The following is a 12,842-nucleotide window of genomic DNA, read 5'->3' as shown; positions in this document are numbered from 1 at the left end:
CTGTCAGACTTTCCTAAGACAGAAAGAAAGGAGAAACAGATCCTGTAGGGAGGAGAGACAGAAATGTATTCTTTCCTCTTGCCCAGTCATATTTTCCTTCCTTCTTTTCATCTATCTAATTTTCCAGAGTGCTTCCCAACATCGAACAAAGAACCTGTTCCAACCACAAAGCAGGTGTACAAAGACCAGGAAATAGGAGTACAAGTTAGAACATGTGAAATCAGAAAGCCTTGTGTTAATTGTAATATGTTGATTTTATTTAGCATAGATAGTTACAAGTTAAAGAAATAAAATTTCCAAACAATAGCATAATTCTACTTGGCATTCAAGAATTAGGAAGGTAAACTTAAGTTTATTATTTTTATAGTCTTTAATTTATGAAAAATATTTTATATTCAGAACACATTATTCCAAGAAATTAGTTATGAATCTAGATGTTTAGGATAACCCTTGGGGAAGTCAGGTGGCAAGTGAAGGTCACTTACAAAAAGATTAACTGGGAAAGAATGTGATAGGAAAATCTACAAGCCACTCTCAAATAAGCAGCATATTTTCCCTTGTCAAAAACATTATTTTAAAATTAAGCAGAAATGTATTTCCTAGTGTTGTTTTTATCACAATCAAGCTTAACATATTAAAATATATTTTTATGCTGATGAGAAATTAGAAAAAACTTATGAACTGATAGACATATATATATACACACACACATTCTAACACATATGTATTTACATGTATATGTGAAGGTACTTAAAAACATTTGAGCAAATGGAATTAAAAATAAATATATTTTGGTACAAAATTTTTTTCAAATTCATGGTTAGTTTTTTATAATATGCATTACCCATGATATTTTTGAATACCCCTCATGTATTTCTATACATATATGGACACACACACATATAAGTTGTGCTATATAACATGATATGTATGTATTTTTTCAATAGCATATTAAGGACAGTATGAGGAGAATCTTTACAAAATATAGGAAACAGAATGACTTTAAATAATTTTAGCAGCGAGTGTAGAGCAGGAGTTAAAGACACATACCATAATTGTTTTATAGCTTATTCTAGCTTAAAAAATGCCCTCTCTGAGTGAGGCCTTTGTTCCGTTTACGTGTATGCAGTGCATGTTCTTTCCAAGTGGGCCAGTTTTGTTCTCATGCCATGGGAGCAGGTGGCATGAAGCTGTTTTGATGAGGTTAAAAGGCTCCTCCCCTCTCTCCCCAAGCAGCAGCCTGAAGTACGTCAGCAGTAATTGTGTGCATGGCTCGGCTGTGCAGGGTGAGTGGAGGCAAAACTGATATCAAATGAGGGTATCAAACTGATATCTGGATGTTCCGTTTAAGTTGCTGCTCCTTTTCATTAGCCCCACCAGGGGTGAAGAGCTTGTCATGGAAACATCCTCTTAGCATTTGTTTTCGATGGATTTAAAATTTTCTCCATAAAGACTGAGTGCTATAGTGGATATAAATGCAGGGGGTTTCATTACGCTCTTTTTATTATTTACTAATCAGACTTCAGCTCAGGCAGATAAAAGAGAGAGGTTCTGTTGCCTAGAAGTCAGGCCGTTAATGAGGATGGGAGCCCCCAGGGAGCCGAAATCCAAAGTAGAACGGTGCTGCTTTCCGGTTTCTTGCCATTTCTTCAGTTGCTTCTTCTCCCTTTTCCAATGGGCCTAGGGAGCAGGAACTATCCAAGGTACTAGAAGGCCGACAGCTTTGCCGTTCAATGCAGACGGATTGCAGAAGCAGAGGAAAAAGATTACTGCTTATTTCAGAAGGTAGGTTCTTTGTTTCAGAATCCCTGATTAATCAGCAGCAGCATCAACAGACTAAGGCAGCTGGAGAGGAGAGAGAGAAGCAGAAAGGGAGGGAGCCAGGGCAGGGAGGGAGGGAGTGAGTGGAGAGAGAGAGAATGAGAGAGAGAGAGAGAGAGAGAGTGCTGGTTGTCACGGGGGAGGGACGATGCCACAAGCTAGGCTGCTCCAAGCCTTCTGCATGTAAGTGGCAATGAGAAAAAGCATCTTTTTGGCTGAGAGGAGACATTTAGAGAGGATGCTTCTGATTTTTTGTTTTCATTTATTTTTGTCTTCACAGAATATAATCAAATGAAGTACCTTAGCCAGCCTGGTGATTGCTTCGGGTCTTGTAATCATCTGTGTAGCAAAGTGGGTAAAATCATTCAATTTCTTCTCTGCTGGACCTGGAAGGAGAGGGGCTGTGTGTTCATCCCCACCCATTAGCTATGCCCTCTTTTCTCCAAATGTCGATTTAAGGAAGCAAGCACCTGTCTTCTGCACTGCATCTTCCTAGCAAACTTTAAAGGCCATTTTCTCTGATAGAAAGAGCATCAAGAATCCTTCGGTGTCTAGTGATGAAGAATCTGGGAGTGGAGACTTTTCCCATCCAGATACAATGCACTTTAATTGAAGAAAAACTGAGCTGAACTACAAGTCTATTTCTTATGGTGCTGGATTACTCCTAACGAACTGCCCTGAGATCAGCCGTGAGAGAGGGCTTTGACAGACTCAAGTCACCTTCTGATTGTTGCACTTAGCTCTCCCTGGGGATTTACATTTTGGTATGTATCTCCTTTTTCAAATTCTGTAAGCATGCTAATTGGATCCAGCACTAAATAGATCAAACAATCTGGTTATGAAATGGAATGGATTTTAGTTAAGGATACTTAATGCTGAAGTTTGCATGTTTATTAGGTGGAGTCGAAATAAAGCTATAGTGAAGGCATCCAATGCTTTAGTGAGCCTCAGGCTATTTTTACTCCCTTACCCACTTAGTCACATTACCATGGAAATGGTTAAACTAGATTTTCATTAGTAAAATAAGCCATGTTGAATTATTAAAAGCATTGAAAATATTTTCAAGGATATTAATTGGCATTCAAGTTGTGCATGCTAGCTATTTATCCACTATTCCATACCATAAATATTTTACAAGTCTCTTAGCAGTGAGAGCCCCATTCTGCATTAGAAAAGACACAGTCCCTGAAACATCCAAAACTATAAGACACACACCTAGGCTAAAATTGCTTTTTCATAACTAATTAGACATAAACCTCTTCAAGAAATGTATTTTAACATCAGTTAATGTTAACAACATTTGATTAGTCTCATCACAATGAATTTTTTATGGAACTTTAGGTATACTTGTTTTACTTGGGACACAGACTTGTTTTGTTAGACTGTCTTTAATCAAATTTTTCCAACTACCCAGAAATATTTTAAGTATAGGATATATAAATATACCATATGTAGAAGCGATATTATATAAAATAACATTGTTCACTCTCATTAGAAAATTCTAAAGTTGTTTTGGTAACATGGAACTGGTGTTTTCTCGCTATACATTACCAAAAAAGGGAGCCAACTGAAAGGGTTACATGGTATAGTTTTGGTCATTTTAACATCCAAGAATTTGTAACTAAATTAGTGTGGAACAATGAATAAAGAGTAAAGGTGAAAATTACCTTCTAATTTTTCACATTTGGAATAATGTTCTAATTTATTTTGTATCTTTTTTAAGTGCTAATTACACCAATGTTATAACATGAGCCACAAATGCAGCAATTATTTTGTGCTTGTGGAAATTATTTTGTGGAAAGTGCAACATATGTTAGCCAATTCAGCAAAGAAGGGAACTGGAAAGGGACTCTGTGAAGGACATTCACAATTCAGGAAATTAGTAAGAACAGACCTGAAAAAAATTCTACATCTTCATAAGGGACTACTGGTAGATCCAAGAACTTGAAGTACCTGTAAAGTTTAGAGGGAGGAGGTGTTAAAAATCCTAGGGACAAGAAGGTTGGCTATTGTTTAAAATAAATAAATAAATAAATAACACACTCCCAATTCAGTTAGATAGTTTCTATTGTACCTCCAGATAACAATTTATTAAATTGATTACATCCATATTGCAGATACCACCTTATAACTGTCTAGATCCATGTGGCTCAAGGCCCTAAAAAGGACCTCAGCCACTAGCATCTTGTGTGAACTCCTAATATTGATAAAAATGTCCAGTCCCTTTAGATCATGGACAAGGAGCATGTGACAAGCCAAAAGTTGGGTGGGGTGTATCTAATTTATGATGCTAACACATTAACATGATTTATGCCCACTTTACACATTTGGGGAGGGGAGGTGGTACAGGAAAGCTCACTGCAAAGTAATCTGCTATCTGAGAAAAAAAGCAATCAGTGTCTTTGTAGTCACTTGAGCAAGCTTTCCTGGTTATAACTTCCACATTTCCCTTTTTGGGCAGAACAGCTGCATTTTGATGACATTGAAACTGAGAAAATGAGCATGACCATTTGTGAGACGGGTTGGATTTCAAGCACAATCAAAGTGAAATTATAGAACTAGTGGCTGACAGATTATAACATTTTTATCAGAAAAAAACTTTGACAAAATTTACATATGGTTTGGGTTATAAACACATGATCCATTTTGTTGATTTGATCCTATGTGAAGTCAGCAAATTTTAGATATTAATTTACATATATATTTTACATATTTATATGAAGTCTGGTTATTTAAATACTTATATCTTTGGGCATAATGTATTTTGTATTTTACAAAAATGTAAAAGAACATTTCTTCCACTGAACAGCAATAGTAAAAGTAGCCAAAATTGCTTTGGGAAACTTTTATTTGGATCAATAGCACTCGAAAAAAACAGATCATCATAGATGATGCAATCATTGGAGTGGAAGGAAAATCTTATTTTAATAACAAATTCTAATGAGTTCCTTACAACACTGAGACTGGTGCCTTTTGAAAACTTCAGAAATGTATTAAGTATGGAGTCTAGAAAACTTTCACATCTGCAAACATAAATGCAAAGTAAAGATAACATGTTAAGGCTTTCATCCAGAAATGTTTTCTAAGAATTGTGTTTGTTCTACTTATCTATCTGAAATAGCATTACAATAATAGCACTAAATAAACTTTATCTTACTGTAGCCTTAAGGTTATCATGGAGAATAACTGTGATCTAAAATTTGGAGGTTTCTGATAGAACTTCAAGGATTAGGAAGCAATTATCTGTCAGACCAGAGCATTTTCTATTCCTACTACTTAGTCTATGCAGCAAGTATCCAGATTAATGGATTCACTAGAACTTTATATTTTGGAAAGCAAAGTTTCAGATAGGAAAGAGTTCCATTTCAGAAATTCTAGGAGAACCTTTTAAGAAGAGAGAAACCATCCAGTGTCCATGAGGGCTGGTGGACTAATTCTTTCACATGATACTAGTTGCGATGGAACTGTGCTGTGGGTAAACAGAGGTAAATAGGCTGTTGAAAGGTGTGGCTTGAAAAGTCCGTGCACACACGCACCTGAGCTAGTCCTTAATGATCTAGAGTAGTTGATCTCACAATGCATGAAATTGAACTAATGGAGAAATGTATTGCGAATTTTAAGCAATTGAAAGAGAAACAAACATGTATGAGAAGAAGACTGATGTGTTTAATATTTATGTGATTCTTTCTGAACATCTCCTGAACAATGGGCTGTGGTTAAGTAAAAGTCTTCTATATTATGGGGGTAACTCAATCTTGACACCAGTTGGTGTTGCATTATGTACCCTCTGGTAAACAGAGACCACACACAATTGATACCTAAGTTTACAAAGTGAATAATCCTCTTAAATATATAATCTTAGTAAATTCTTTTGCAGATAAATGTTTATCAAAAATACTTCACAACTTTTTTAACTTTAATACTATTGATCAGGTACTATCTTAGCTTCTTGTGTTCCCTGAATCAAAGACGTAGCCACCAGGGAATAAAAAGGAAATGATTCTTATATTCTTGTTAATGTTTTCATGGATTTAATTTGAATATTCTTAGTTTGTACTCCACATGTGTATGTATTAGATAGAATTATTTCAGGGAAAACAATTGTAAAGAAAGGCAGTGCTACCCTTAGCTCCAGGTTTAGCAGGGTGGCTTTGCACAAAAGAAAATAATGAAGTGTTTAACTCGATACAAAGATAAATGCTTAGTGTTATAAATTCTTATAAAGATTTCACCTGATTAAATTGGTGCATCCTAAGTGAGTCCAGTAAAATTTCAAATTTTGGGAAATGTCATAATTTTAACAACATAATCTTTATGTAGGGTGTGGTCAATCAGTTAAAAGTAATAAAGTGAAAATAAAATAAATGAAACTGAACAATTTATGGTCCAATTGTACTTAAGCCAATATCTGAAACTTTAATGGAATGTCCTTTATTCTATAGAGGGTAATCTAAATATTTAAGAAAAGAAATGTTTTCTGAATGCAGAATGAAGGAGTGGAGGTATGGGTTGTATAGAGATTCTGATATTGGACATTTTATGTGTTTTTTCAAAAGAATCCCTGGCACAAATTTAAAATGTGGACAAATTCCAACACACACACACAAACACACACACATACATCTTGCATCATTTGACTCAATATTGGACATTCCCAAGATACATTTGCCTTTTGAACGAGGACAACAAATGTCAGTTTTCAGCCAATGCTCTGGGAAGGTGAGTAGTTGGGGGCTGAAATGTTAATCTATTTTGAGCAAAAATGGTTATAAACACAAGCTGGCTCAATTTAAGGACTCCCATAGAAAAACAAAGTTCCATTACACCTCATTCACTCCTTTGTCCCAAATATCTCAAGCACTACACAGGAATCTAATAAGGTAGACTGCCATACTTATTGCAATGTATATAAAAATGGTATCTGGAGAAAGAAGTACCCCTTTGCTTCTTAATAGAGTCTTCTGAAATGCTGACTTAGGACTTGGGTAGTCAGGATAACCTTTGCAAAATACTTGTGTACAGTATTATCACATAAGGGCCAGAAATGAACTTGATTTAATATCCAATATTCAAAATATATTTGAGTGGTGGTATAGGATTACCTTATGGAACATACATCTTGGCCATAAATAGAAATTTCTGAAAGATGAATAGATTTATGTTCATACTCATCTGTGGATTATTAGTGTATCAAAACAATAGGAGGCACATTGAGGTAATTTATGAAAGGTTCAACTCTCTTTAGTGAGGGTGTGAATCTAAATCCTTGTAGTTCAGTTACCTGGAAAGTACTCTTTGGTTAGGATGGGTTAATTCCAAGAGTTTGAGCCATGGGATGACCTTCATGGTCCACATGTCGCAGTGCCCTTAATTCCTAGGTGTGAACAATGAATAAGTGGCCTATCCACAATTATCTGATTGATGGGCAAAGGTACTATGCTGGCCTTCATTTGCACATGTGTGATTTAAAAAGTTTAATTTCACTAAACATTCTAATTAATCTGAAGTAAAATTATCTTTCAATGTAAAATTATATTTGTCAAGAAATTGTATCATTACTAAACAATCGTGGCCATGGTTCAGAATGATAAAACAAATCTAATAGTAATGTTGGTGATTAATAATTAGGGTTACATTTATTGAATATTTGCATTTTCTAATTGAATCCTTACCACCTAAGTCTATTCCAACTACTATTTCTAAGAAATATGGAGACTGAAACTAGACTAGTGAAAAGGAAAGTGAGATGCTCAAACACTGGTAGGATACAAATACACTTGTCAAGACTGTAGATAAAGGTTGAAAAGGCTTCCTTGTTGAGATGGGTGTTGTGGAAAGTTCAAATTCAAGTGCTGTCTGCTCTGCTTCTGATCTAGATCCCTGTTAATGTACTGGGAATGCATCAGATGATGGTTGAAGTACCTGAGTTCCTGCCACCTATTTGGGAGACCAGGATGGAGTTTCTTGCCTTTTGCCTGACCCATCCCTGGCTATTGTGGCCATATGGAGAGTGAACCAGCAAAAGGAGTATCATTCTCTCTGTCACTCTGCCTACCAAATAAATATATAAAACATAAAAGGAAAAGGGTTCATTGTTCATCCTCAATAATGTGAAAATGAAGAAGGAATAATAAACTGGTGATGTCCACTGAACCTTTGCACTAGTTATGCATGTTGTAATTATTTATTTATTGTACTCTTTTAACACAATGTGGACATCTAGAGGAACACAATTCTCCTTTGATTTGTGCCTGTTTCATACCAAGCACTTTTAACACAATGTGGACATCTAGAGGAACACAATTCTCCTTTGATTTGTGCCTGTTTCATACCAAGCACTCAATAAATACTTGAATAAATGAATTATCATAGATTTAAATATTTCTCTAGAGTTGGGTGACATGCAAATGTGCACAAGCATTCATCTAATTTTCAGTACCATGCAGTTTTACAAGATTATGGCTAACCTAGATTAAGTTAGGGTTGATTTTCATCTGAAACATTTTAATCTCCATTAAAAATTCTGACTTGATATGATATAAATATTCCACAATGCTATTATTTAGTATTTTCTTAGAACAAAAATAATTTAAATGCCAGCCAATCTGAAGGTGCACTTAGGAAGATAATTCACTTTCAAGGATAAGCGTTTAATTTTGTTAGCATTTGGACTCTATAAAATGTGCAAAAATCACTGGTGTCATTTGGCTTGGAGGAAAACTTAAGGGAAAAATTTAAAAAAAAATCTTCCAGTAATAATGCCTAGCATAACTGGGTAATACAGAGTTTTGCTAGAAGGCAGAGTGGGAGTGATCATCTTCCAGCCTGAGGCATTATCTCTGGATTCCTTGTAATACTGGCTTGGCTTGCTTAGCTTCCCTAGACTTAATTGCCATAAAGTTATGCTGATCTTTTTTTATCCAGGCACACCTATTGACGAAGTCCTTGGTGGAGGAAAAGTCACTATGGTATTAAGGCATGGACTCTCTGAGACTCATTTACCTGCATTTCCACCCAAACTCTCATAATCTGTAGTTGCAATTTCCTCTTCCTCTGTAGGTCCACCACTTAGGCAACTAATCTGGTGGACTGATATTAAAATACATTTCAATTACTTTATGTACTTGGAATTAAAGGACTATTTCATTTGCTAATCCATTGTTGTGAAAAGCAAAGCATAATAAAACTTAGTAAAATAAAAATCCTGAGTGAACAAACAACTGTATCTAGGCTCCATTTGCAGTGAGATCTTAGATTGAGGAGGAAATCTTTTTATTCGGCATTGGCTTCAAATATGGATTGACTGGCAGCTGAAATGCTCATATATAGATAAGAAATGAAATTTCCATAGCTACAGTCCAGGTTATGAATCATTATTATACTTGTAAAAAAGTCAGAATAAAAATGATTTGTAACTGAAAAAATGAAATGACTTTTACATTAAGCAGTTGGGCTGATATTTTCAAAATATTTTCCAAGCCTCTATAAGAAAGTAAAACATATAAAGTAATTATAAACTTTTAAATAGCAGTTTTTCCTTGTTAATTGATTCTGCTTTTGAGTTTTCAGTGTGGTTCAATTATGCCAGTGTCCTATACATACTGAATATGCAACAGAGCACAGTAAGTCTTATTAAGCTAGAAGAGTAAAATATTTATTTTTATGTAAATGATTTAATTTTGTTTGAATTTTTTATTTGATTAAAGCACAATTTATCTCTTGGCTTAATTTATTTGAAAATTCTACTTCAGGGTGTGCTGATTCTCATAGTTTGTTTGCTTATCCATCCACACATCCATCATCCAGCCATCCAGCTATCCATAACAAGTTAATACTATTGGTGCCAATCTTCCTTCCACATTTTATTAAGGTACTACTAGTTAACATTATTACATAGTTGCTATTTTTGAATGCTGTTCTGAACTCTTTACGGTACTCACCTCTCTTAATAGTCACATCAACAAAACATTTGAGTTATTATTACCATCATTTTACATGTAATAGTAATGTGTACTGGTTTAAACTCCTGAGCTGGTTTGTTGTGTTGACTTGGTTTGTATTTCTTAGTGTCTGTTTCTGTGGTTCATGTATTTAAACATTCATGTAGCAATGGCTTTAACAGTTGGCACTGCTTGAATTACTAGACTGGTTGGGACTTGCGTGATCCTGGTGTTCTACAATAGTTGAGTTATAGTATGAAGTCAAAGACCTTATAGAAAATAATGAATGATTAAGAAGGGATAATTTGCCGGCGCCGTGGCTCAATAGGCTAATCCTCCACCTTGCGGCGCCGGCACACCGGGTTCTAGTCCCGGTCGGGGCGCCGGATTCTGTCCCGGTTGCCCCTCTTCCAGGCCAGCTCTCTGCTATGGCCAGGGAGTGCAGTGGAGGATGGCCCAGGTGCTTGGGCCCTGCACCCCATGGGAGACCAGGAAAAGCACCTGGCTCCTGGCTCCTGCCAGGATCAGCGCGGTGCGCCGGCTGCAGCGGCGGCCATTGGAGGGTGAACCAACGGCAAAAAGGAAGACCTTTCTCTCTCTGTCTCTCTCTCTCACTGTCCACTCCGCCTGTCAAAAAAAAAAAAAAAAAAAAAAAAAGAAGGGATAATTTACTAGACAAATATATTATATATATGCCTTTCTTTCACTATGTTTATATTTTGCATGAATGGTTCACATTCATAAAATTAATTATATCATTTTATTTGAAATTGAACAAAATATTCTTTATGGCAATCATAAATGGATGAAGCTTTGATCTGTTATATCTTATGTTGACCTTCACATGTAATATTTACACATTATCTTTTGGCCTTTGTCCCACTAATGCTGATGCTTGAAAGAAGTGCTTGCCACCCCAGTTAACACCCATTTAATATTCACTTCAAGTATTTAAATTGTTTGTAATTTCTAATGAGATATTTTCTCCACGTGAATTCTGCCACGCTCATGGGTGATTTGGGCTTACAAAATATTAGGGGTAATAAACAACATCTTGCTTTTATCCGTATCCTTGATAAAGGCCTAATGTCTTCCCACCCTATAGGAAATACTTCTTTCTACATGATACCCTCCAAGATGATGAGTTCCAATCCTGAAGAAGATCCTTTGGACACATTTCTCCAGTATATTGAGGATATGGGGATGAAGGCATATGATGGCTTGGTTATTCAGAATGCATCCGACATTGCTCGAGAAAATGATCGTTTGAGGAATGAGACAAATTTGGCTTACTTAAAGGAGAAGAATGAAAAACGTCGAAGACAAGAAGAAGCAATAAAGCGGTAAATATAAATAAAAGTATTTTGGGTTGTATACACATAAGGAAATCCGTGAGTGATGCCCACAGTGTATGTATGAGTGAGGCTGTGATGTTGTCAGCTGGTCTGGAAAGGGGCAATTCAAAACCAGTCAGATTTGCTGAAATAATCTGGATGTGTCACCTGACTATACAAAAACACCATCCATCCTGCTAAACAGGATCTCACCCTAACAAAAAGTTATTTACAAAACTTGTTTACTTGTGCACTGTGCATACGTAGGCACAGACGGATGGAAAATAATTCAATTTCTTCTACATAAAATCTCATCTTTATCACCTCTTGATAAAAGCACAAAAGTACCCATATTTTGATAGGAAAATTTTGATGAAAATCCCTGCCTTTAATAGCCTTTGTTGATAGTTTTTGGCCTTAAAATATAGCTCATCTTCTTTCTAGATTCTGCCCAAGATTGATAAATTATTAAACTTATGTGAGCCTCTGAAGACAAGTGGATATCTAGGTGTGTGTTCTCTGTGCGGAATTACACAAAGAACATTACATCTCTTGTTTGGTATCCAGTACCTCAGGTTTGTTACTTTCATTATGCACAGTATACCAGCTACAAATGAATGGGCAAAATATCACAGCCTTCCAAATGGAAGTTAAGTTTTTAGGGCATTACACCAAAAGAAATTATACATATTTGGGTTTGTGGAAAGAATATTAGTGTTTGCAAGAGATACCGGTAAACATGTGTTCTGTTTGATAGTCCACTTTCTTTAATGGATTGAATAATAATAACTAGGGTATTTTGGTGGCCCATCAGTGGATTAATACTTTTATTTACTCTCTATCAACAGTATGATATTAAGGAAAAGAAATATATTCTTCAAGAATGACATATTTGTGCTCATAAAGAAATTATATAATATTGTAACATTCATTTAATAAGGGAGAGAGAGAATTGGAAACAAAAAATAGAAAGAAATATTGGAGAAGATTGTTTATGAATGTGTCCAGTCTTTTCTCTGAGCTACTAAAATGGTAATGTCTTCTGTTACTAAGAGAAAAATGTTGGTAAAATCGCATAGTCGATAAACATTTTTGCAATTGAATATATTTATTCTTAATATCAATTAAATTTTTGTTGAGGATTATTCTATTTTTATTACTATATAATTTTAATCAGAATCACAGGTTCCTTTCTGAGGTTTACTAAGTACTCTTTCTTAGGATTTTTTTTCTGTGAAGTATTTCTAATGGACTTCTGTGTGTATGTAATAATTTTACTATAGTTTTAGAGTCTGAGCTTTCTAAAACTCAAAACAAAATAATAGTCCACGTGATTTCTAACGTAACATTAGCTCTAATATCTGAAATTTCTCAATCTTGACATTAGAATGACAATTGATTATTATTTTCTGTATGCATATAAGTCAAGGTTGAGTTTGACCATTGCCTTCTACCACAATGAAGCTCTTGATATGGCCAATATAATGTTCTTGATATGGGAACAAAATCTAATGGGATTATATATTTATGAAAGAATGGAAGAAATTAATTGAAGCAAAATATGGAGATATTTTGAGAACTTTTGAAATTACAAAGAAATAAAAATATAGAGAGTAGTTGAAGGGTGAGTGTGATCAATGTTGATTCGGGTTTTTTAATTTTATTGTTTTAAGAAGGGATAAATTAGCATATTTAAAATGCTGATATGAATGATTATTGCAGAATGAAGAATGTTAATGCCTTAGCA

General features: G+C 35.1%; 1 protein-coding gene across 2 annotated transcripts in view; it reads left to right on the top strand.

The window, feature by feature from the left end:
* Window positions 1–309: 309 nt before the first annotated feature.
* The window catches only part of NYAP2 (neuronal tyrosine-phosphorylated phosphoinositide-3-kinase adaptor 2), a 346,323-nt gene continuing 333,790 nt past the window's right edge, over window positions 310–12,842 (top strand). The window contains exons 1-3 of one of the 2 annotated variants that reach the window (XM_002712507.6): window positions 310–1,785; window positions 2,102–2,585; window positions 10,867–11,104. In XM_002712507.6, the coding sequence (XP_002712553.2) occupies window positions 10,884–11,104 (221 nt within the window). In that variant the 5' untranslated portion in view covers window positions 310–1,785; window positions 2,102–2,585; window positions 10,867–10,883. Of the gene's footprint in view, window positions 1,786–1,945; window positions 2,586–10,866; window positions 11,105–12,842 lie in introns of those variants that run through there. The other variant, XM_089328956.1, reaches the window with a different exon arrangement.

Source organism: Oryctolagus cuniculus, chromosome 3 (assembly GCF_051225735.1).
Source record: "Oryctolagus cuniculus isolate XC-2025 breed Fujian yellow rabbit chromosome 3, ASM5122573v1, whole genome shotgun sequence".
NCBI lineage: Eukaryota > Metazoa > Chordata > Mammalia > Lagomorpha > Leporidae > Oryctolagus > Oryctolagus cuniculus.
The sequence above is the reverse complement of the archived record's forward strand: the minus strand, read 5'-3'. Positions and strand labels throughout refer to the sequence as shown.